At 39.9% G+C, this 27,247-nt stretch overlaps 1 protein-coding gene across 2 annotated transcripts in view; it reads right to left on the reverse strand.

Annotated features, from left to right (window-relative positions):
* Positions 1–27,247, reverse strand: part of LOC131664191 (hemicentin-1) — a 111,533-nt gene that overhangs the window by 42,800 nt on the left and 41,486 nt on the right. For both annotated transcript variants that reach the window (XM_058935088.1, XM_058935089.1), the window contains exons 2-3: positions 16,421–16,610; positions 10,956–11,113 (exon numbers count right to left, since the gene is read on the reverse strand). In XM_058935088.1, the coding sequence (XP_058791071.1) occupies positions 10,956–11,113; positions 16,421–16,610 (348 nt within the window). The remainder of the gene's footprint in view (positions 1–10,955; positions 11,114–16,420; positions 16,611–27,247) is intronic.

Consider the following 27,247-nt stretch of genomic DNA (forward strand, 5'->3'; position numbering starts at 1 on the left):
AGCGTCAATGGATTTTCGTCGGCTCTTAAATATTTCATGGATTTCCGCAGTTTCTCTTACTCGCGAGCGTGCGAGCGAGGGCGAATCGAGTATTCCGATAAGCCTCGAGTTACGATTTTTCCGCGTGCACTCGCGGCCGCGCCCGTTCTGTTTGTGATTTATACGATGTTTGCTTGCGAGCTTTTGTCGCAGCTGATTGACGAACAAGCCTCGCTGTAGCAGCAGCAAAGCAGATGCGATGCTACGATTGTACTTTCCGAGTGTTCGCAGATCGAGAGTTCGCGCCGTCAAGTTTTCATTCTTTCCAAAGTGAGAAAAATTTCGCGTAGCACAGATACGGCGTTTGGAATTGCAAATTCGTACGACGATCATGTTTTACTCTGTGTCTAATGTAATATAATCTACATAGCGAGCGCGCAGACCAAGTTTCCGACAGTGAAATGAGTTTTATTAAAGCTCGTATACTTTACAACTGACTCTAGGATCTGTTTATTTACCTACACTTCGCTTGGCATTAGTAATAGTTGTATCATCGTAAACTGATCTAGTTCTTGATTACCACGACAATGAAAAAAACTGCGATCGCTTTTAATAAAATATTTGCTGAATTTTATTAGTTTAAAAAGAAAATCAGCCTAAAAGTGAACGAGGGCTAAATTTGGATATGTTAGAAATGTAATGTCTGATGGTTTCTACTCGTATCAACGTAAATCCGCCTGTGGTTCAAGCTTATGTCCACGAACGAATCTGATGATCACTTGTGCTGATCGCGAGCAATAATAGCAAGCTCGTGTAGAGAAAGATGCATGGATCTCTGTCACTGCGAAGTAGCTGCGATAGTGTCATCCGTCTTAATGCCGAGGTCATTTGATAATCTGGTTGGATAAAGTTCGCCGGAACTCGGCATCCTTATCGCCGCTTCCATCTTATTTCCGGGCGCGAGAGGGAGTCTTATCCTTACTACAGATCTGTCCGTATCTCAAGTCTGGGCTCTCTTAATTGAAACATAATAAATGGATCTGCAGTCCAACTACTGGCGACTGCTCTTATTATTGCCACCACGACTGGGCGCGAGCCTACGCTATACTTATGCACGAGATTCGCGACTTCTCCCTCTCTCTTTCTCTTTCCGTTTGCTCTCCTCCCCTCTAATGAGTTTTTCACTTTCTTATCTCTTGATAGTTTTCCCACCGATAGTGCCAGCGGCGACGTCGCTCAGCAGATTAACAACTTTATAATGCCAAGATCGCTGCACATACATATGTATCTAGACATGTACGAGCCTGTGCGCGAGAGAGGAAAACATCACGTGCTGAGAGTTTTCACCCTGAATTCCAAAGTACATTCTAACGACTTTCTAGCTTGGCTGTTGCTGTCGAAAACTCTTGCGCGCTCGCAGAGAGGAAAAAATTTGACTCCCGGCAAGAGAACGAACGAGAGTTGAAAAAAGCGCAGCTCGAAGTTGCCGAGGCAAAAGTTGAAGCATACGTAGAGCAACGTAATATCGTGTAAGTAGTGGGAACCAAGCTCATGTCAGACGCCCATAATGTTCTTGCGTTTGCGCGTTATTAAATAAAACTTGCATAACAGTCCGTCAGTTACAAACTAAGAAAGCTACTTTTTTTTTTGTCTCTTGAGGGCCAAGGCGAAGAAAGAATCTTTTATTCCGAGAAAGTTTCCGGCTTTCGTTTTTCTTTTTTTTCGGGTCCGATGTCTCCAACACGAGAGCAGACGTAAATGATGAATTGTTTTGGCCAGTAAGTTATATCGCTGTAGCGAAAATCTTCCTAAACTAATTCTATTTATTTACAAAGAAGAGGAAAAAATAAAAGATCTACCTTTTCGAAAGACAGCGTAATAAGATAATCTATCTTTCCCGCTCTCACCCTCTCTCTGACTCTCTCTTGCCAATCGCGCGCGAAACTTGGGATAGTCGTGACTCGAATGGCAACGAAGGGCCCGACGAAACACAAAACTTTGCTGGCACGTGAAAAGGCGAAGGAGAAAGAGTAGTTCGCGAGGAAAAGCGTAAGCGCGCGAAATGGCTCGGACTTCCCGTGTGTCGCTCGCTCGCGCGGGTGGCTCCTGAAATTATTTCATTCTTTTGCAAGTGAAAAGTTCTGCGCTGCCGCGGCGCCTGACTTTAAATGCTTTTTAGTAAGGAAGCGATAAATCAGACTCCGCGCAGCCAAGTGGTAGAGTAGCTTGAGAGCGGTAAACAATACCGCCGTGCGCTGGTCTCAGATGCCCCGTTATACTTATTATTCTTCTCTCCAACTCACCCTCCTCTTATTGATTTCACTTGCGTTGCAGTTAATTATCTCGATTAATCTAATCTCCGCCCGCAATTATTGGAAAAATCATGTCGTGCTTTCAATTTCATCGTTTTACGAACGCCTTTTCGAGGTGAGAGCTGTTTTTGCGCTCGTAACTCCAATAGGAATGATCATGGCATTTTTTTGCCGCGCGTTTCAATTGACATACATATTTAAGTTATTTCATAGATATCAATTAGAGAAATAAGCTACGTATGCAATATAAGTATGAATGTTAAATAAGCTGGCAATTCCAACATATACACGTACTTCTCATAGAACATTTACGTTGTTTGCGAGATGCTCTACAATTCAATAGTCGAGTTTGTTACGTGCTTAAGATCAATCGAATGCAAATATGCTGACTATGGTCACAGCGAGATATGATTTGACAATATTTAACACGACTACCATTAAAAGTACTTTAATTTCTATTGCAATATAAAAGTACTTAAGTTTGTCTCGGTTGAACGTTCACACTTCGAGACCTGCACGCCTCGCCGCTGCTGCCGTCTAGCGAACGTTCACACGCGCACCAGTTGTAGGGGCTCGCGATTAAAATCGGCTCGCCCGTCGCGCTCCCGAGTGATTAAACTTTTTCAATTACCCGTTGCAGTTTTCGCCGCCCACTGCTCGCTGTAGCAACGTTCTTATACTCTCTCTATCTTACCTTGTTAAGCCATTCTCCTCGATCTATCGCGAAAATCCATTCTGAAAGTGTGTCTATATTTAAAGGTTTTCGACTAAATGTCTCGAAGGAATGATCATTCGTGCTGAATCGAACCTTGGTAAGTATTACGAGCAAATCAAATAGGTTTTTCAGAACCAACGCTTTTTTTTCTATTTGATTCTAGTCCCAGCTTAATGCTCAATATCCGACGATATTTACATTTTTACCTGAATATATTACGTTATTTAGAGTATATTGACTTTCTAAATTGATTTTCAGATACATATTGCCTCACTCGGTAGCGAACTTATTATAAATATTCTTAAGTCTGTAGCATTATGAGCCTGTTCTAAAAATCGTAAATTCAATCACTAATCAATAATGCAAATATAAATATAGAGCTAACTTATTTCTAGTCACGAGTGTGGAATATATATAGAAAAATAAATTTAGGCGATTGGCATCCTTCAAATGAAACAGCGTATCAAATGAAAAAAAGTAAAATCACCAATGCACTTTTGTCGCAGAAAAAGTCAAACTCCAGCAAACTACATCAAGGCAACTCAATATGCGCGCTGCGCAACTTAGTAGGCCGGATACGTTTCTTTCCCAGTCGCTTGCTCGTAGCCTACTTCTTCTTCTCTCTCTCTCTCTCTCTCTCTCTTTCTCTCGCGTGCACACTCGCGCTCGGTAACCAAATTTATCCCTTTCTCTCTTTCTCTCTTTTTCTCTTTCTCTCTCTTGTCGCGCGACTCGACTTCGTAACGCGCGACGGAGGCTGACGTCTGCAGAATCGATGACTCGAAAAACGCGCAAGATCGATGCGACTCGTAAGAAGAAAAGAGATGGATAACGCCTCGACTTCTTCCAACTTCTCTTACACTCCAAAGTAGCAACGCGTGTTTATCGAGGAAATATTATCAAGAATCCAGAGAACCAAAGGCGTAAAAGCTTCTTTCGCGTATACGTATCTATTACTTTGTGAGGAATGATCACTCGAAAATATTTTTAAGCTTGGATACTTTCATACCCTGTGCAGTACCGATGAGAACGTGTCAATTTTTATGACGTAAACTAAGCATGTTTTCAAGTTTCCGCATGTTTCGAAAAGCTCGTCTGATAAGAGCATTAAAGCTTTGATCAGACGAATTTATCCTACTTTCTACTCGTAGTTTTGAAAACCTGAAAATGCGCTTTACACAAAATCAATTCTCCTATTAATTTCATTTCATTCAAACTGAAAGTCAATTTCTATGGAATATCATGATACCCTTTGACAATCATTTTCAGATAGTGTGCCTTTTACTGCGCATCAAAAGCTACTTCGAGCTTTTGAAAACAGTTGTGCTGGACATGCAAACATAAATGCTCTCCTCTGGCAATTGGTTCAATTGTAAGCAGCTGCTATGATGACTGGTCATCTGATTTGTTGACCGATATTCGTCACCGATACTTTCAATACGCCTCTTCTGTATGCAACTGAACTGGAAAAGAGAATAAGACATTCGCGCGATCTGATCGAGGAAAATTTGAAGGCAAGCTGTTCTTCCGACGAAGCACGTTTCCGTCTACGTTAAGCAATCGCGCGTCGTCGTGCGCAGCTTTGAAATGCAAAAATTGAGCGACTAGTGCTTCAATAATGCAAGTAGCTGCACAGTAAATAAGTCAAAGTGTCAGGCGACGATCAATCGGAGTTGGGGCGAGCTACGTGTGGGAAAGATGCTGCTAAGTCGATCAGCTTGGATGCGTGCCATCCGCGTTGCCTATCTCTATAGATGTATGTGCGAAAGGCAGCGACGCGAGGCACACACAGAGCCCTGATTGCAGTACACTTCTGCCAATTTCCCAAATTGAGAAAAATCCGCCGACGCCACGAGAGACATGTATACGCGTCTGCTCGCTCGCTCGGATTGCTTTTCTCTCTAGCCCTCTCTCCCTCACGAGTGCTTGCATTCCGCTTTGGCACGGAATTTACAATGCTCGAGGGGTGTGTCGAAAGCTCTGAATCATTCCTGATGTAATTATCCATGTGCGCACGAGCTGGATTTGGAATTTCGGCAAAATTCAATTTCCGCGCCTACCGCATCCCAGTCTCGCTGGCCCCGCTCTCTCCGATTGTTACGGATAAGGTTACGCGTTGCTAGTAGAATCTGCGCAAGCATTAAAATTTTCTTTTCCGATCATCGGCTTTAACTATACACTATGGGTATAAATATCTGCAAGTTCCCTTTCGGCTAAAATCGAAAAATACACGTGTTTTCCATTTCTACGAGGTCCATCTTTGCAAAGTTTCAGCGGATCCGATAGTCGCTTTGGCAGTATCCAAGCAATACTTGCCTCTCGTTCTCGTCTCGTTTCTATTATTTTTTCGTTGCTTGAACTTCAGACTTGGCGGTAGCACTCTTGGCATTTTGACGAGGTTTCCAGCGCGCGACGTTTTCATATTCCACTTTCCAAGATCAATTTTAATTTCGCTCGACCGGCAATAAATCCTCGAGTGGTTAATATCGCGGGCTAGAGGAAAAAGGCCGCTCTTCTCGATCCTCTCTTTGTTTCTCTTGCTTCTGTGTACGTTAACTTGCCGCACTCTGGCGTCTCTTTTCCTCCCAGCCTTTTCCATGCTCGATCTTTCAAATGGATTTTCGCTGGTTCACCTTCCGTCCCTCCGCTGGCGAAAAATCTATTTTCCCCATTTGCAGTATTACTCAGCCGAATGTTAATGTAATCGCTGCTGATCTGGATATCGAATTTAAATTCTGGGCAAATTACCGTAGTCCAAGTTGATTTTCCGTCAGGATATTTATTAAAATTTGTTAGATAAATGAGGGATCATCGTCACCGATAAAAAATTCATCTCTTCAGTCTCGTAAAATTATTTTTACGGGCTTTAATAGCATTAATGATTTGTAAAAGTTACATAATAGATGCGAGCTTTCGATACACGGCTTGATAAATTTCGAATATTATTTAACCCAAATCAAGTGACGATATGGACTGAAGATTATAGTTTGCTCAATCAAAAATTTCAATGGTAAATGCAGGATCTCTTTTTCCAATTTATGTTTCACTGTTGCATTCTTGTTTGTTTCCTATTCTCGTTAAGAGTAATAGGTTCAAGATAACTCGAACCCGATTGATTTGTGTTTCGAAACTAACGAACGGAAGAAAAAATGTAACGTTGGAAAGCTCGCACGAATGAAGATTTCGAAGCTGAGATAAATTCCGACTGGATTTATAGTTGATATCCAATCACCGATTTCCGAGAGGCACGTTTAACGGGGCGCACCATGCGTTATTTTTTTGTTGGTTATATATATGTATATATATATATGTGCGCGAGAAAATCAAAGTAAAGAGTGATGGAAAAAAATAAAATCTATAGGCGAAAGGCGAGATGGAAGATACAAAATAAAAAGAAGCGAGGCAATCGATTTGTTTCGCATGTTCGTTGATAGCCAATATCCGAGCATAAAATAATTAAGATTGGAGGGGGACAATGCGCGGTAAGCAAAAACAACTTTTTTACGTTTGGTTCGCTGTTTTTACAGTACGTTTCGGCTGAATAAAGCGAGACGACAACGTGAAAGATATACAACGAGTATTCCCAGATTATGAATCATGTATTAGCGCGTTATTTTTAATTCGCCATCGTGCGATTTATTTGAAGTAAAATGGATTATCGTAATCTATAGATAAGCTCACACAGGGGAAAACCGAAAACTGGTAAGCAAGCTCCATGGCTAGCACGCCCACGATAAACACAAGACCAAGGATAATGCAAACACATACCCTCAGCAGCTGGTCTATATTGGCCGGCAAACGATGAATCATATAACGTCATTAGGACTAAGTAAACCAGTAATTCTAGGTAACGCTGTGTTATGGTTAGTTACAGTAGCACGCGCCATAGATTCGAAACTGCGCGCGTTACACCGCCACACTTACTGGCTCGCTCGTTGTACATATAAAGCAAGCTCCTACGATAATCTCCCACCAAAGAAATATAATATCATACGTTGAGCTTCAAAGGCAGTGTGGGTGAATGAGATCTCGACTACGAGAGGGCGACAAATTCCGGCGTATCATTCTAATTAGAAAATTAATAAACACGCTCGTCGCATTGAACTAACTTCTGGCATTTAATTAACAAAGGAAATTTTTTTTCTCGGCCGCCCAAGAATTAATTATAGCTTTTCACAAGCTTGCAGAATTATCTTCGGTATTCTTTGGCTCTTTGCGAGCACCACCGTAACCGCGTCGCATGGCATTTATATGCATCCGAGAAGAAGGAAAAGAAAAAAGAAGTTTACGTAAATTGTGTTGACCTCCTCCCTTGCCGCACGAATGAAAGCCAACGAGCGTATTTGCTGGCAGTGCGACTTGGGGTCACTTCGTTAAAATTCCAACGACGCAGTTTATGAAATTGATGTATTTACACATTTCTTCTTTTTTTTCTTGGCCTACACTTTAGAAAGATACTTTTTTTTTATCTGACAAAGAGATAATCTTGTACATCAGTTGTTGACTAACGTATAAATGAGTTTGTGATAGCCGACACTGAAAAATAGATATGCTACGCCGTGAATTTTGAAGGCAAATTCTTTCAAAACTTTTTTATACTTGAAAAATAAACAGTAGAAAAGTTTTAAAGATACACTAGAGAGTTAAAATGCATCACTAATCAAATCTAAGATGAAAACGTTAAAACTGTATTTCAAAATAAGATGAAAAAAAATTCGTATATTTATAATTTATTTGCAATATAAATGGTAAATTGGAATGTTAAAATCTTTTAACGATAATAACAAATACGAATATAAAAATCATTATTTGTAAAGGATGGAATACGGCGAAAGTTACGATACTCTTTCAAAGATGCAGCAATAATTGTGAAACCCTATACTTGATGCAAACGATGGTACTTTGAAAAGATGAGAGAGCGCAAAGAATTTTTTGCTAAGCTGCATTGTCTGTAATATCGACTTGCTTACTTAATTGACGCGTAATTCAATAACTAGAAAGTCTTCGCTCTATTGGTTTTTCTCGTAAGAGGCAGTCACACCAACATAGAGTATGGTAGATTGAACGCTAAGTCGTTTCGAACAACTGTAACACGTGCAAAGGGCTGAAACTTATTTCTTGATGAGTGATGTAGCAATACATTTAAAGATTATCGAGCTCAATTCAACTCGTTTTATAATTTCGTCGAAGACGCGAGATGGGAAAGCTAACCGTGAAGAATAAAACATAAAAACTAAAATAAAATAAAATAAAATAGAAAATGAACAGAAAGAGAAAGAGAGTGAGAGAGAGATGAGTAAGTTTGGCACTGTGATGTAGAGTTTGGGAACGACGATGCCGTCGGCGACGTTCGCAATTCAGGAACATTGTTTGACGACGAAATGCATTGCTTGGGCCTAAACTTGGCCAACAATGCATTTCAACTTAATAAAATAACATGGCAAGTGCCTTTGCCAAAGTATAAGTAGAGCGACTCGAGTGCAGTTGGTCTGACAAGTTCTCGTAAACTTTCTCTGTTATTTCATGATTATGCTCAAGTTTAGAAAAGATTATTGTTTCAACGTGAAACAGTAATGAATTTCAATGATACATTATCTTTGAAATTTTGTGATGTAAACAAAATCGTTATAAATGATCATTTCTTATGTCAAAGTTTACGGGAGACTTTCTATATAATTGTATTTTTTAAAGTATTTAGTTGATTCAAACAACATTTTAATAAAGTTCTTTGATGTTCAAACGCGAATGCGTGTTTGTTTATTCGATTTACTTCCTGAAAAAAGTTCTACATTTCACGTCTATATGCGAAAAATATCAATCAAATCAGAATCTAACTACCAGAGATTTTTTCGGAGAAATCTCGGCGAATCAATTGCTATCTTTAATCAAACGACTTTTCCGTTTGATGCATGTGAAATGGATTTGTCGAGCGAATACGTCGTGATTGCTGCGGCTGATGAATTTTCCAATAGACGCTTCGTACAAAGGTGCTTGAAAATCACAAAGCTTTCATGGCTTGGCTTCCTTAATTGTGTCGAATTGTCTCTTCTCAGGCAAATTATCCTACCATTATTCCCCGAGGAAAATGTTCTCATTGTTCTCATCAATTAACTTCTATTTGTAACATGTTTCGCACATCTAATTTTTGGCTATACTGATTGATCATTCAAAAGTAAAATTCAAACACATATTTCTATACTAACGCGCTATAATGCCAACTTTATTTTCGATCTAGCAAAAATAAATTAATTCAGACGATAAATAGTTCTATAGAAGGTATCTATAAAATTTTTGCCAAGAGACGCAGATTTTCGCAAGTAAATTTAGCTTGCGGAAATAAATAAATAACTCATTCAATTACTGTTATCATGAATCACCATTTAAAAGCTTTGCCTCCAGCGAGGGGATTAAAATTACTTAAAAAGTTCAAGTAACGCAGAAAAAGAAGGCAAGGGAACGAGGGAGTAGAAGAAGCAGAAGAAGAAGAGAAAAAAAAGAAGTGGTAAAAAGCGTAAAAGTAGCGTACACTTTTTAGCGATAAAGCGCCCTTATCCCCGGCAGATGTATAAGGTCTTATCCCGGCGCGGAAAAAACTTTGTCTCCAAGGAAAGGATGAAGGAATTTTCCAAGACTCCTCAACGTGGACAGACGAATTCTTTCTTACTTGTGCTATATATATAAGCAGCGTCAATTAACGCTACTTGAGCAAGCGCATCGAAACAATATTTAAGTGGCAAGTACTGAGCTAAATACAGATGTTCAAAGTGTGAAATAATTCTCTCTTTGCCGATGAAATTTTTTTTTATTGTCAATGTTCTTGTTTACGTATAATAATTTTTTTTCAGCGAACTTACATTGCTCTGATGAGATTTGACCAATCACGAACAAATTATTAAAAGATTATGGGAAAATTACTTGTGATAAAATTAAGCGTGATGGATTCTAGTGTTTAAATTTTAATGATAAGCTTGGCACAAAGCAATTATTTTAATAGAGATTTTTACAAATTAGACAAACGAAGCATGTTAATACAGTGCACTATCTTTCAAAACATTTAATTAGAACATTGGATAGTAAAAAATTACCTTTCCGCATATCGTTTTAATACTACCTAGTAGAGTTCAGGAAAGTGAAGCATACGTAGTACTCAAGTAGTTACAGCTTAGTTTCAATTCGAAGAAATACTAATGAGCGTGCAAACCGCAGTTTTAATGAATAAAAAATAACTTGGTTAGCAGATGGGAGGCACGCTAAACGAGCGAGGAAAAAGTTGGCGCTAAAAAGTCTAACGAAGCTAACAAAAAAAAGTGTGCGTGAGAGAGAAAGGCGAAAAAATGTTGGAGAGTCGTTGGAAAAGCACTAAAATGTCATTTAATTCTAAACCACTTTCAATTTTTAATTTAACACGCGCCCCCGCTGGAACGTCGTCGAGTACGAGAATAAGAATGGACGAGAGGAGAAAAGGACATTTGTTAGCTCCGGCGACGAGTAAAGTGAAGAGCGCTATCCTCGTTCTCTTGTTCTCGTTGAAATTCGCTTCAAGCTACGTTGCTGTTTCGTCGTCGCGGCTATTTTCCACGCAAAAACAATTGCTCGACTAATTGTACGATTGAACCGTCGCACCTGCGCGCACGCTTGTTAAACGTTGAAAGTGATGCTGGGGGGAGGGGGCGCGTTGCTTACCGAAAAGCCACAGGGCATTATCGGACAAGGAAGGAGCTCGCGTAAAATTTCCAAAGGAATGTCCCTTTTCCGTAAACACTTTTTCGCATGTGTCTGGCCAAGATAAACGCGCGAATAAAAGCAAAATAACATTTGAGCTGCCACCAGCGAAGCTATTCGAAAGACTGAAATAAATTTCATGCTCGCGAGAGAATGATGCTTTTCTCGGAGAGTAAATACAGAGGTAGTGAAATAAAGACAGAGGTAATGAAAATGTATTACGTTACCAGTGACGTTGAGAGTGATGTGTTGCACATTGTTGCATTCTCTATTGACGGCTAAGTATGTCACCTCGCATTTGTACAGCGCCTCGTCATCGAGTGTCAAATTGGTGATCTTCAAGTACGACTTGGTCACGTTGTCTTTCGGTACGATCATCGACATCCTGGAAATTGATTGAAAGAAAAAAAAAGATAATCGATTAGGTTTACCCGTGGCGCATGGGATATAGCAAGAGTGGATCGTAGTGCTAAGTGAAAAGTTAGGCAAGGACACGGGAAAGCATGGTGGAAAGTACACAAGCTTTTTATCCTCGTCGTGCCGGCTGCGCATTAATCGTTAATTGCTCTTGCCTCTCCCGCCCTGTCTCTCGATAACGAAGCAACTTGCTGTCGGAGATGGAGAGAGAGAGAGAGAGACGATCTCGAAATGAAAGATCCAACTTTGGCGGCAGCGCGGTGGCTCGTTATGAGTGCAGTACCGGGCAAGAGTGAGAAAGGAAGAAGTATAGATATAAGAAGAATGAGAAAGAAAACCGGAGGTAAGGAAAGTCTCCAGAGCTTTTCATTGGATATCTTTCCAAAGTTCCGGGGAGCCCCGCTGAGAGTATTTCGTCGTGCCGCGCGCGCATTTTAGACGACCGTTGCTTTACCGCGCTACTTTTTTTCCGTTTGTCTTCTCTCCTTCGACCTTCCCTTGCTCGCGCCAACTGTATTTCCTTCGCTCCTCGCTTTGATTTTTCTCCACAGCTTTATCTAACTCTTGGCCGCCTTCTTTCTTTCTATTTATCTTCTCGCGTCGGCGTGTTTACCAAAATTACTTGCATTTGCTCGCCAACTCTATACCTACTTCAACATTCTTTTCCAATCAGTTCCCAAGCAAACTTCTGTTGCTTTCAGCTCGAAGACGACGACATTAAAATTTATATTATTTAAACTAATGTTTTCGCTTACATATGTTGTTAATTTTTAAATACCAATCTAGAGATCTGATAAAATTTTCCTTCGCATATTATACCGCATATACCAAATAACTTGAATAACATATTCTTGATGTTTAATCTGATTAATGAAATGTTACTCTTTGCTTAATCGGATTGCATAGTATATAATATCAATATTATAATCCACAGCTTTTACATGAATAAATGCTGCCGGTATAATGAATGAATATACGAAATGGTGTTGCTAAAGTATTTGAATAATAATTAACAAGTGAAAGCAGATTATTGTTCGAACAATATTTGATAAGTGAAATGACAGATATTTAAAATCATTGTTGGTGAAAAGTTGCACAATTAGGTGTTTGAACCGTTTGAATATCAAAACACGAGAATCATTAGTCATAAACGTGAGATTTCGATACCTTATCGGAAAAAGGCAGCGTACCAAACACAATATAATTTGAGAGGATCGAAGTTGACACACTCATAATTCTAGCCAAAAAAAAACTTGTAAACGTAAGTTCAAGGAAACAAGATGCGTATATTGAAGGAATAAGCGAGTACTGTGAAATGCAACTGCAATTGATCGCATAACGTGCTGTGGCATATTGTACATGCGACTGTATCAGCGTGTGTGCCAATGCATCTCGTTGTTCTGAGTTCAACCCATTGACATAGACGAGCTCATCGTGCGTCATCGTTATCCTGTCGTCAAGTACAGATCCGGGGTTAGTCCTGGAGACTGTAATGCCCACGGTATGCACATGGCTATCGGACTGTCGGGCTCCTATATACGGAAAGAGTTAGCACATGGTTAAGCCTTAGCCGATAGGCAGCCGAGCGAAGTGCAAGCTAGAATGCAGGAGCAGGAGAGCAGAAGCGTCGACGAATTAGGCTCGCGTAAAGGTCCGATCCCGCAGTAGCGGTGAGCAGAGAGGCAAGCTGGAAAATTCGAGATGCACGCGGCAGAGCGGAAACGTCATAACATGTTTTTAGGTACCGTTCAGGCACTTTACTCTTGAAAGCTAGTTCTTTTGTTAAATTAAGTTTATTTGTAATATAACGGTTTTTTCCCCACAGAAGTTTTTTATAACAGTTATTTAGTATGGTTTATAATTTGTTTCCTTATTCAATTATTGCGTAAATTGATCGAAGATGGTTTTGTTTTGTTATTTCGCGACTTTTAAGTTTTTTTTTCAAAGCTATTAAACGAGAAGTATTGAAATCCGTTTTCATTCATTTACAATTTAGCATAGTCCTGGTCTCGAAGCGACGCTCTCGCGTAAACCTGCACTGCTTATGCATTCAATTTCCGATTTCTCGTTGTCTTCTTCACATGTTCAATCCTTCTTTGTCAGCACTAGACGTCGAATACAACCTCTTTCTCTCTCACTGTGTTACTGGATGTGTGTGTATGTACGTGTGTGCCCGCGCTCGCGTGTAAAGCGAAGCACAGAGCGAGAAAGCGAGAGGATCGGCAATCGCCTGGAGGGCAATGAGCACGTTCTAGCGAGGGAAAACGTTTGCGCGCACACAGGAGAGTGAGAGAGAGAGAGAGAGAGAGGAGCGAATCGATGGGCTCGAGCGCACACTCCATTTCAGGTCAGATTGTCTGAAAATTGTGAAGCCTCGAGGTATTTAGCCTCGCGGCACAGCTGCGCCACTTTATACTCGCGTCTTGACGATACGAAACCCCTCTCACTCGCGATAACAGTTGCAGCCTCAACGCCTCCCTGAAATTCTATATCTATAGCATTGAATTGCAGATGTCATTGTTTTTCGTTTTCTTTTTCTCTCTATCTATCTCTCTCTCTCTCTCTCTCTCTCTCTCTCTCGCTTTCATTTTCGTTTTGTTAGATAGGAAAGTTAACAATGAACTGAACCATTCGCGCTGAGTGCTAGTTGAAAACAATCGAAACTTGTTATTGATTGGCTTCCGCATATCTACATTTCAGTACAGTAGAACGACTCTACGCTTAGTCGGACGAGTCTATAAAAAAGAACCGCAAATAACGGTAGCAGTAACATTTTCGTCACGGTTGTGAATCATAGTATGCATGAAGCTTGTGCGAGAATCTTGTTACACGCGAAAGGCATAACTGTTGGACAGCCACGATAATGGCGGCAAAGAGGACGTCAAACTTTGCATTAGGCCACTACGACATGAATAAATCTTGCTCAATATAGGCTTACGTGCAGCGCTCTCTCACTCTCTCTCTGTCTCTCTCTCTCTCTCTCTCTCTCTCTCTCTCTCTCTCTCTATCTTCGTATTTCCTCATTAAGCCAACTCAAGAGGGAACGGGAGGCAGCTTTGAATTTATACGATTGCCATGCTATGACTAACGAGTCGCGTAATTTCAAATGATTCATCTTCAGTCAAGTTTTCAGTCAGACATTTTTGTGAAAAATGAAGCTTTCTGGTGGTGAATCATGATCATAAGTAAATAAAGTTTTGCCTAAGCAATAAAAACCTTAGCAGAATTTCATTGGGCCGAAGCTTAAAGCGATTTAAGCGATACATTTATAGCTGTTTAAATCCTGAACGCAGTCCTCTACTCCCCATTGTTTCAACGTAGCGTTGCTGGTAGCAATAGCAGTAGCAGCAGCAACCCATTAACGTCATTGAGCGGTCGAGCTTAACCGAAAGAAAGTGCGGCGTCGATATACTGCCTATGCATTATTCGTATTTCACTTTATCTTTTTTCAAGCAGCTTTATCCACTTTTCAACTTAAGGTTCTATTGAGCTCTTGAAAAATTATATTTTGCGGCTGACCTCTCAAAGGCTTATATTCGCCAAAGAATATGTAATTCTTCACTTATCGACTATTGATCAATCCCTGTCACTTTACGTACATACCCGATATAACTTTTAACGCGGCTGGCTTATATCTTTACCGTGTTTCATTCTTATAGCCGAGAAGTAAAAAAAGGAAAGTTAGCGCGAAGTAGGTTCGTAAATTCTGTTTCTCCCTCTTTCCCCGTCCACGCGGCAACGGGATAAAAAAAGCTTTCATTGACGTAAATTACTCGGAGTAGCGTGCGCACAAACCTCGTGAATGTAGCCGTAAGTTCATTGAAACGGAAACAAAAAGAAAGCAGCAGGTAAAATATGAGAGCCGATAACATGCGTATCCGTCATATTGGCGAGGGAGTAAACAACAGCGTGACGTCGATTGACTTTCGTGTATTCGAAAATGCTGGACGACAGCCAGCGTCCTTCGTGAGTGTGGTCTCCAAATAATATCTACGTTTCGCGTGGCGCTTGTGCTCGTGGCGTTTAATACTAATTACAAATCAAACATGCCAGCGCGCGCGCGCGCGCACGTGTGTACCCATACAGATTCATTCGGCTATGACGTTTCTTGCGGCTATGACCGATGGTCAGTTCTCTCTCTCTCTCTCTCTCTCTCTCTCTCTCTCTCTCTCTCTCTCTCTCTCTCTCTCCCTCTCTCTCTCTCTTTCTCTCTTTCTCTCTCCCTCTGTCGAATTTGTTCAGAGCTGTCGGTTTGGCAATCATCCTAAAACTAGTAGTGCAGTGTGAGCTATGTTCTTTTGTTTTGTTTGGCGTACAACTATTTTGTTATTGCAAACTATTTTGTTATTATTCCATTGAACACTCGATATGCAGTGAACTTATTGCATAGATAAATGTTGGACCAATATTTATAACGTTGATATGAAGCATACTGAGAATACACTTTTATTTCAATTGATCTCAATATCATTTTAGAATTAATTAGTATTTAAATAAGTTGTTTAAGGTAAATATTTTTAAACCACATTCTTCGTTCAATTCTGTTTGATATATTGATAATGATATTTTTCAATAAATACAGAAAAGATCGCGTTTTTGTTTATGTTTGTAAATAAAACATTTGAAAAAAATATGTACTCGAGATAAATCTCTATCTCTATCTATACGTCAATAATGAAAGCTCGAGTGTAAACGAATTCTTGTTTAATATCTTTTGTCAATACAGTAAGTTTCAAAAATTTATTTCAGATAAATTGAAAGCAGCTCTACGGCTTGTCTTGAACAATTGTAAACATATTCTGGAATCTCAATTTTGGAAAATATTGTTTGAAAATACAGTTTGACATGGGCGAAAGATAAAAAATATATAAAAACACAGTTCCGATGATCAGTTATTCGTAAAATTAACTTAACTGTCACGAGTTTGAAACTAACCTGATAATCTTAACAATTTCGCAAGGCTCGTAGGCATGTACACGGTATAGAAAGGCTAGGGGGCGCGTATACAAAACTTGGTTTATTATCAAGCGAAAACCGCCGACGCTCGTGTCGCTCATCTCAATTAATAAACCCTTATGAGATTCTCTACCTGAGCCTGCGGCTCTTTGACAATCGAAGTTTTAATTAACAATTTTTTGACAGTGAGTTATATTAACGACCTCGTCATATAAATAACGTTGACGAGGTGCGCGTCCGAGCATCCGAGGTTCCAACGGGAACTAGGAGGAACTGAGGAGCATAACATGAGTGTGTTCTAGCGTATTACAGAACATACCTAGAGGCGACTTCGTCGGTAGCAAGAGTTTCGGCTCCTTCGGCACTGTACACGAAGATGCGCTCGTTGCCTTGGTACCATTTAATGCTGTGCAGACCGATGCACTGGGGCAGCTTGAGTATGCAAGGTAGTTGGATCTCACTGCCCAGATCTGCGTGTTTCTCGCTCTTCAGCCACGCCTCGCCGCTTCCTGCAACGACAATGCCATTCAATGTTTAGCTCAAGTCGGAATGTGTGATTGACAGACCGAAGCTATCTCCGCTAATTTACTCTGCTTTCACTTTTCACTCTCACGAGCTTCGTACCTGGCACACAGAGTCATTACTAACTGACAGCCTTATTTGCATCCTTTAATAAATTTTCATAATAATGTGCGTGACAAGGCGCATTCTATTTTCTTGATAACGAAATTTCAAGACATACCAGTAATCGCAGCGAGCTTCGAATACATTCTGTCGATGTGAGTAAGTTAGATTAGTCAATATTGAAAAATACCTCAGCTTTTCCGGTTTCATTTCGTATTGCTTTCATCGATATTGTCTTATGAAAGCAAACGAACAATAAGCTAAAAAAAGCAACAAAACAGATTCCAGGAGACTAGAGAGGCCTCGTTACGAGGAGTTATTTGCCAGAGTTCATCGTATTGCTGAGCACGCGAGGGCCATCGAGTCTCAAATAACCACGGGATTTTCAGCGAGGTTGTTATTTCTTATATTTCAAGTACCCGCACACACATACATATGCTCAAAGCGAAACAGATTGATGTCTGAAAATTGGTTTGTCACAGTCAGACGTTGCAGAAGGGCTGCCGGCGAAAGGTACACGCGTTTCGCGGGAGATATAGAGATAGAGAGAGAACAGTTTATTGATCGGTAAGCGCGTGTAGCATATAGTTGTTTGTGATTGAGCCACAAAACATCGAAATGAAATAAAAGTCAATGGATGCGCTACATGTTAGTACGAGCAAGCGAAGGGGGGAGAGGTTTAATTAACTTGTAGCTGTATCTGTTTGGAGGCCAACACGCGGGAGGAGTGGCGCACTACTCGGTGATTCTCTACAACTTAATCAAACTTGGCGTAGCACATACGCTAAACACGCGATTCCGCGTATCAAACGCTAACGCGAGTGTCGAAAGTGAGGGAGAGAGAGAGAGCACAATGCTTTTGTTGCGATGACTATCATGAAGCTTATTCGCATCGTTAATCACCCCATGGAGATTCCGATCTTTCCACTTTTGACTATTAAACTTAACTTGATACAGATCGAATACTCACGCTCATCCTTCTGTTTTCTTGCCCCATAATCTAGCCGGGAGCTTTAATTACATTCTTGTACACTGAGCGCTGAAACTCTTTGATAAATCCTTTGACAAAAGTTAATCGTCGGCCATTTGTATACACGTCGTGAGTTAAAATCCGTCTCGAAAAGCCGATTAGGTCATAATTTTTAATTGTTAAGTATTTTCCAATTCCAACAATACGATAAAATTTTTATGAGTACGATAAAAGTTAATGTTTCCCTTTTTCATTGTCAAAAGGAATAAAATAAAAACTAAAAAAGAAATTTGAACTCCAACTGAACAGCTATAGTGTAATTCCTGTTTCCATAACGAAATATGGAAACCAAAAAATTGGGTTTAATAATGTTACGCAGAATTCTGGAGCATGGAAAGTGAAACATTGATTCAATTACAATATGAGTGTACGGCCGAATGAAAATTTATAGGTAAAAACTTTGATCTCTTAAAATCTTAAATTTTGAATGAGATAACATAGCGACTTTCTCTCATTCTTACACATAGACAAATGGGGAAATGTTGACTTTTTATTACTCTATTCATTTGAGAAGCAGCAAAACATTGAAGACGTAACAAAAACTATGAATTTTCGAAAGACGTTGTTCAATAGTCGTCGATTTAAAGTTGATACTCCATAAGTCGTCGTATAATGTCTCTACACAGGCCAGACCGCAGAGGATGGTATATATAAGAAGGAATAGACGAGGGTAACAGCCCGGCAAAGCGGCCTTTATCACCATACACATGTGTCAGTAAATTATTCAACAAGAACAGTGGCACGGTTCAAGGTAGAGAGAGAGAGAGAGAGAGAGAGAGAGAGAGAAAGAGAGAGAGGGAGAGAGAATGATTATGTCATTGCACGTTTCTCGCATTGCATAATGCACTACGATCCCAAGCAATACAGGTGTCCATATGAGCGACGCGTATCGAGTAATGGTATATCGTGAGTGCACGGGCATGAGAGCGCGCATACAGATTAGATGTCACGCGTCTGTCCGTCTGTAATGGAGAGCAGGCGTGATATCAAAGTGAAATCCGAGCCGGATGACTCGCTCCTCACTCATACTCTCCTGCAATGTACATCTGAATCTAAGCCATATACGTTTGCTTCTCTCAGCTTCGAGCGCTTTTATGCATAGAATACGTGAATATCATCTTCATTTGGTCACGTAACTGTGAACTTGTAATTATGATTATTGTGCGCAACTGAGTAAACGAGCTCCAATGTTTAATCGATGCTGAATTGACTTTTACAGCAGACATTGACGTGTTGCCGACTGAATGTTAAATACTAATCGATAAATCATTCAACTTTACTTGGAAAACTTGTACGCCAGTTCAACACCTTTAAACAGGCCTTTGACGAGTTGCGCCGGTGCGTGCTATAATGAAATTGTCGAATATGCGTATGTGAATATGATGAAATTGCCGAGCAGGAAAAAGGTATATGTTTACGAAATTCAAATGAAAGATTTGTCTGCTTCATGTTCATAAATACTACGAATCGCGAAACGAATATCAAACAACTGTTTCACGTTTAAAATTAAAAGGCAAAATTACGTAAAACACACGCCGCGTTGCTATTCTAACTGAGTTTACTTACTCATCGTGCGTATTTCACAGGCATTTTTTTTTCTTTTCGCGACGCTCTAGTTTATGCGACGCGTTTCCCTGTGACACATTGACACCAGCACGCGCGCCTACAGACTCGCATTGAAACAGCCGCGCACACAAGCTACGAGCTTATCGCGAACAGTCTGAATTGCAACAAAGTGTGTGTGGGTTTAATTCTCTATCTCTCTTTTTTTTAACCGAAAGCTAGTTTTGCCGCGAGACTCGCTTTTTCCGCCTCGAATATTTTTTTCTACGGTTGCTCATATTTATTGAAGTTTTCGGGAGGAGACACGCAAATTGACCGCATTCTTTTAGAGTAACAGAACGTTGGGTGGAATATTTTTAGCAGTCAAATATTTCACTAGTGACATGCCTTGAATTTTTTCAGATCCGGATGCTTTCTAATTGTAGCATTCCGATGGATTTTTAAAAATGCATTCTGAAAGCGGGATTATTGCGTAACTTATGCTTAATACATGGTTGGAGCAGTGTAGAGAACGTACGCGAGTGTCTGTTTTACTTACGCTTGTCCAGGTTAATTAACAGACCTTCGTATTAACGCTTATTAGCTGGAGCTCTGTTTGCCTGCGATCCGATACTTAGGATCGCGCTTTTGCACCGAGCACTGTGACAGCTGGCACTGCGTGCTCACGCGAGCGTATACGTGCTCGCGGCCTCATCTTCTCTCGTTGTTCCCGTTACACGTTGGCGAGTCACGGGCGTGGGACGTCTCTTCCTAACGAGATCTGGTTTTGAATCAAGGGTTGTTTCGTTGTAATTAATTTTGGCGCCTGCCGTCGGCTTCAATAATTGGATAGTCGTGTTTGAGAGTACGCGCGAAAAGTAGGACGGCGCTGTATTAATGTTTTGCTCTTTCTTTCGTTATTCGTTTCTGTGGCGATGTTTTAATTGGAATCATGATAAGTTTCGCTTAATACGCTTGTAAGAAGAAATTGTCTTTCAAATAAACACAAATATTCTAGTTGGCTCGGTGGTTGGCTTGGAAAACTAGAGCCGGAGTTCAGCGGAAAATTTACTCACTGGCGTGGTAGAAAAAGGTGGCACACGCTGAAGTTGGAACTCGGAGGTAAACTTACGTTGGAGAATAACAAATTTATGTGAACCGAGTTACGCTTTTCATGCGTCACGCGTATCTCTTTCTCTTTTTTTTTCTCAATTTTTTTTCGGCTGTACACATTTTAATTAGCAAGCCGAGAATTATAATATTCTACAGTTCCTGTAACGATATTTTTCGTTTAATATACCCTTGCATAATTTCGCCTTTTTTTATTCCGGCACTCAAAACACAAAATATGCTAGATCGCTTTTTTACCTTGAATACGGTCTATGTTAAGCCAGTTTTGTATAAAAGTAACTTGAATGAAGTGTTTAACATTGAAAAGTCATTTTTATTTTAGTTCTCAAAAGAAAAAAAAATTGAAATTAATGCTAGATATTAAGCTGCTATAGCTACAAGGTACTGAGTTTGACTGCAAAGTTTGATGTTGTGGCTTTCATCGATGTCATCATCATAACAAGCCATAAACAGGAGGCTACAATGGTAGCAACTGGAGTGAACTCGTAATAAGCTTTGGCGCGGGAGTGACGGTAGGCATGTCCCGCAGCTGTCGCGACGATATAAGGTGTCCTGTGTTACGCGAGAGAGCTCGTTTCTTGTTGAACGCGCTCGCATCGTTGTAGGGCGGTTCAGGCGGATCGATGGCTTCGTCTCGCTCTCTTTTTGTACGCGCCTGTGAGTGGAGTCTCTGGCGCATTGCCAGTGGCTGCCGCGCGGCATTTACCTACTCGCGCTAATACGTAATGGCGCCAAGCCGCAAGAAACGCATTACCAAGTTGCGCGCTCCGATGGAATTAGTCGTCGTGCGCGCGCCTGCGTGTGAGGCAACGCCAATCACTTTCGTGCAATGACATCAAGTTGAGAGCTGCAGAAGAGAAAATTGTCGACGCCGACGAGGAGACGTCAACTTGACTATATTCTTGATGATCACTTGTTTATTAATTGGATGGAAAGTTCAATTTACTGCAGCGCGAAAATGGGTATTTACTTGACTTGGATGATTATAAATACTCGATTGCAAGTGAAGTAGTTCTCGAGAACGCAGCAAGAGAACGGAAGTTCATCTTGGATGCGCTGTAGTACTCCCTCTCACTCTCTCTCCGACAAGCTTCAAGACTGTCGATGCTAAATTGCACCCTTGAATTTTTAACTTTAAAAGATTTTAAAAGGACATAAGTCCCAGTAACATTAACGATCTTTTTACTAGATAGATAAAAAAGTCTAGTCAGACGAAAAAAAAATGTCATTTCTTTTCAGCTGTGGAGTGGCTATTGAGCTAAAAAAATATACGCTCGCATGTTTGTTATAACGGGGATTCTCAAAAAATGGAAAAATAAAGGGAAGAGAAAAGCACTCTTGTCAAAAATCTTCTTGAGCTCGAAAAGAGGTAAATAAAGCAGACTCGGCGTAGGAGGAAAATCGAGAGGGCGAATCGAGAATCTCAAGTAGTGCGAGTAGGATCAGGACGAGTGGAAAGTTTGTGTTTCGCGCAGATGCGCGCAACTCCCGTGCCTATAGACCGTGCGCGCCTGCGACGCCCAGCTTATCGCGGATCTGCATGTGCAGAGCCAAGTTTTGCTTGAGTTTGCGGCTACTATAGTTTCCCTCTCTCGCTCTCCCACTTCCTTCGCTATTTTTCTGAAAGAGCAGCCGAGGGTCTCGCATAATGCGTCGTTTACACTTTAAAATGGATCGTGTTCTGTTTTGCGGAAATATCAAATGTATTCGTGACAAAACTTTGTGCTGTGAGCGGTTCAGAGTTTTTTTAATAAACTTATCTATTGGGTCAATCTTTTTCAGTGTATTACCTATGAATTATTATGTGGAGAAATTCACAAGCGAATATTCCATTATGTTAAAGGTTTTAATTAATTAAAATATCAAAATAGTATAGAAATACACGAATTTATAATTTTAAGAACACGGTGGTACCTACGAGTATGTTATTTGTTTTTAATTCTACCTATTTCTTAATTCTATCTATAGAAAATATTCAAATATTGCCAATTATTTTTGAATTTTTCTTATCAATACTACTTTCTGCACGTTTTCGTTTATCTCAAAGTTACAATCTATTTATGATATCAAACAGCTATTATATCGACAAAATAGAAAAGTACGTAATTTGTTAAAATCTAGCGGTAAAAGGAACCACGCGACTATCTTTTTTAAACAAATATTGGAAATGTATCGACAAATTTTTCAATTTCGTTAAACTTTGCTATTAGTTAATAACATTTCATTGACATGTATTTAAAAAAAGGATTCCTGTTCTATATAATTTTTAATTTTAATGCTAATAATTATCACTAATAATTCCATGCTACGACAAGATTCACTAGCGTCAATTCTTTCTATCAAATAAAGCGATATTGGATTAAAAATAAAGCCGATAAAATGCCAGCGGCTAGAGCCAACTAAACAGTTTAACCGATGGTAAGATCTAACGAATTACGAACACACTGCTGATTTCTGCAGTCAAGCCCGAGGCAATTCCCATTTTCATAAAGATGACAAGTGTCGGAAAGTTTCTATGAAAGTGCCTTCCAATATAGTAATATTTGATGAATATGAGTTAAACTAATTTTCGTATTAATCTGAATCTTATATTTTCAAAAATATTCATTCTCATGAAAAGAAATCATAAATCGTACATTTAAAGTATGTAAAGTCTCTTTAAAAAATCAGGTAGAAAGTACAGGTACTTAAGTAAGAATCCAGCTCTTGATATATTTATAGTTGAAAAGAACTAGATTGATTGATATTTAACTATTTTGAAAGTAAAAAATTATTTTTATGTATTTAAAAATTATTCCAGTATTAAAATAATTAGTGGTGAATAATAAGCAAATATTGTATATATTAAGTCGAAATTATAAAGTACCAACTGGAAGCACCATGTTTTGAATTGCCTAAAATTCATCCCACCCGCTTACAAAAGCTGGAGAGCAGAAATACTTTGCACATCTCCATTGTATTTAAATAACTGGGTGAAAGCACAAAGGCCACACGCCGCAGTGAGAATTCATACTGACTGCGCCCCATTGTCATGTCGGTAGGAGCGCGAAACTGCTGGCTCTTTCTCTCATCGCGGAAAATCCTCGTCGTCGTTCACGACCTTTTTCCCCTTCTCTTTACTTCTAGAAGAGAGAGAGAGAGAGAGAGAAACGGAAGTATGTGCATGCGGATATCTCACGACTCCGATGGAGCAACGCCCAGGAAAATGGAACGAAAACATTCCCCCTGATGACCAGCACAGCCATTTTCCAAGACCACAGGACGATGTACTCGTAACTCTCTTTTCCTCTATGTCCAGCTGCCCCAAATCGCGAATCGCTAGTTGTATGCCCTTTTTATAAAAAAGCCCGTCGCTCTCTCTCTCTCTCTCTCTCTCTCTCTCTCTCTCTCTCTCTTTCGCTCTCTATTTACTCTTACATGACCACGATGCTGAGCTTATTTATATATTTTTCAACTGATAACATTTTTCTTGTGAATCGCTAAAAATGATAGCATTTACTCTAAAATTATTTTTTGAGTAATCAAATAATGCTCATATTCAACATTGGTCATAATGCGGTTTGATGAAATCTAGATATTTGACTTTATTATAATTTCACTATTAACCTTCAATTAAAGTGAGTTTTTGAATGTAATGTAGATGCTTCATTGATGATTTTTAAACTAAATTTTACCTTCCATAATAAAATAAGTAAATACTTGAAGGAATAAATTATATTGAAAGTGTGAAAAAAATCTGGTTTCTCTAGCGAAACGAACTGATTTGAAATCAAGCTACGGGATCGTCAATCGTCGAGCTGTAAATTAGAAAGCGTCAGCAGTGCCGCGAGCTAGGTGAGTCATAAACGCGAAAGAGTGTCTCGACAGGGGGAGAAGTAAAATCGTAGAGGTTGGAAAAACATTCGGCGACTGAATGGGCAGAATTCTTTTGTGGCGCGAGAGCACACCGATAAGTATAACGACGCCATTTCCCCGGGACGACGCGAAGCATCGAATAGTACGCGAGAGCGCACAATGCGCTTCTTCTCCTCGATTATCCGTTTTCTTCGTTTCGTCCCAAAATTATGGCGCATAAAAACGTAATCTCTCTCTCTCGCTCTAGCGCGAGGCTTGCCGTGGCCTGCGGTTATATTTTGCAACTACTTGCAGCGTCTTCCCATCCCCGCTGCGACTTGAATTACACGCCTTGATGAGTCTCGTTGGCCTTTTTCACGACAATAAAATTGTCTCGGCGATGCTCTACTCAAAAGGAGGCTTTAGCTTACTTTTGCCTCGCTTCTTCTGCGCTTTATGGTATTTGCATGCAATGCTCGTGTACTGTACGATGCCGTATTTCGTTCTCCCATTGTAGTTTTTTTTCTCCTCTTCGCTCACATTCGTTAGAATGCAACTAGCTGTATTTATAATTTTCCATCAAACAGCGTCAATGTGCTTCACTCGTGTTAAAATTGCTTGTCGGCAACAAAAAATTTAAATTACCAGTCTAAGAATGCTTGCTATTCTTCGATGACGTTTATCTCGAACATCGAAGTATGAAAAGTGCCAAGTAAAGACTTAGCGCAATAAAATTCTCAAAGTACCACGATAGCTTTTGATCCTCTCTGCTGAATCCTCTGATAATTTCTCTAGCAATCAGATGTCGTACGATCCATTCAGTACTTTGAGAGACTTCTCTTCAATCCCCATCGTCGTCTCGAAGTCGCTTTGTTTCATTTTGTTTCAGCGTCTGGCGAGCAGAACGCCCAATCCATAAGCATCTCTAGCAGAGGTGACAAAGAGCCAGCGAGAGATAAGAGGAAAGGGAGATATCTATATAGACTGGCACGCCCGTGAGGTTTGTTCTTCGTCGGAGCGGCCGTTTGTTTCACTCCTCGTTGACCTTTCGTGGAGTCAAGCGCTGCCGGCTTTAAACGAGCCATGCGACGGCTCAAAGAGGGCACAAAAAAAGCTTCACTAGATAAAAGATAGCAAAAAAGGAAGACGAAAGAAGAAAAAGGAAACGCGGCTATCGCGATACAGAGCAGGGAGAGCCTCGGGCGACCATTATCTTTCTGGCCCTCTTTCTTTGGAGAGCAGCGTGCATCTCACTCTACATTATCGATGCGGTAAGCTTGCGATACTTTCTCTCTCTCTCTCCCTCTCATTGTACGCTTTCTGCTCCACGCGGCTATCTCAAAGAGACAGCAATTTCTTGGAATTTAATTTTCCGCCGTTTATGGGCTTCCGAACTCGCCGATACTGTATGACAAAATAGATACCATGCGTGTTCGCACAATTTTCCATTGAGTGCTCGATCGTAACTACAAACGTGATATTTCAACTTGAAGTAGAACAGTTCGAGTTTGGTCAGACAAGAAGTTGTTTCTTTGAAAGGAGGTTGATCATCGATATTTATATTGAGAGCTTTTTTTGACAAAAGTTCCTGATACTTCATGTTGATACTTTGCGCTGAGATCGGAGACAATTTCACCGAAACCCAAAGCAGGAAATTACAAGCGCGTGAACGCGATTGGAATGGATAACTGATACAGTCAAATCAATCTTTAGGGGGCGTTTCTGCGGTCCGGAAATAAGGATTTTCTTGCAATCTCAAAACGCACCCCCAAAAACCCTCCTCACTTGACAGAACGCTTCTTTCACGAATCACATCCCTTCATGATCTTTCCCGGTGCACGTTATACACTTTTCAAAATAAGAGATTATAACGACGCTGAAATTTATCACGTGGCAATGCGATTTGTAATTTATCGAGATCTACTAAACTTTCTCTCTTTCTCTCTCTCTCTCTCTCTCTCTCTCTCTTCCTCTCTTGTGCTTTCTATTCATTGTCAATACGCGACTGGTATATTAAAACACAGTCAGAAGGATTTTTAGTTATTGTTTTAAGTTTCGCTTGCTGGATTTTGTAGTATGGCCATGAGTTTCTATTTTACTCACAACGAACGAGCAGAAAGCTACTCTGCAGCTATTTATTTCGGCAGGAAATCTTACCGCTTGGCTGAGCGTGTTTCATCCAAAACTTGCTCGAAAAGCCGTCGGAAGAAGGCGGCCAATTACTCGACTTGAAAGAGTCTCAGGGCTTGGAACAGCAGCAAGATGGAATGAAAAGATAAATGCTTATTTGGAACGAAACTCATTCCGATATTTTAATTCGGTCTTTCTGTAAAACTTTACTCGCGATGCTTCATGGATTTTTCTCCATTGATCACTCATTGAAAAGAAATGTAAACACGTAATATATCCTACGGAACGTTCTTTGTTTATGCAATCGTAAAGAACAACGAAATAAAAGATTATGCAAAAGAAGTACTAAACAAAATGTATTTTTGTAAAAAAAAGATTCCTCTTATCCTTAAGTGATTTATTTTTTGTGTAAGATGTTTTACTCAAAATTATTGTTTTCTGGTTATGAGAATATTTTTTTTTTCCATGAACGTCAATTTTATCGTTTAAATTGGTTGTGCCACTTAAGTTTTTGCTGATTTTTAAACCCATATTATTGTATCGTATCTGATGAAAACCTTATGAACAAAATTTAATTTAATTTCTTTTTTATCATTCTCGATAACCAATATTTTAATTCTATTTAACGAAAATCAATAAAGCAATCCTGTAACGTGAAATTTAATTTTACGAAAGACAACTTTTCGATATTTTTAATGTATATAATTGTTTTCAATGCAAGTATAAAAATCAATAAAAAAATTGTGGCAATATAAACACGATTTAAAGATATTTCTTGATCGTTTAATAATTCACAGTCAGAGTTAGCTTCCAAGTAGTTTGCAATTCAAATATCAAAGACACTAGAGTCATCTG

The sequence above is a fragment of the Phymastichus coffea genome, unplaced genomic scaffold, assembly GCF_024137745.1.
Source record: "Phymastichus coffea isolate CEN01 unplaced genomic scaffold, Cenicafe_Pcof_1.1 PCOF00043, whole genome shotgun sequence".
NCBI lineage: Eukaryota > Metazoa > Arthropoda > Insecta > Hymenoptera > Eulophidae > Phymastichus > Phymastichus coffea.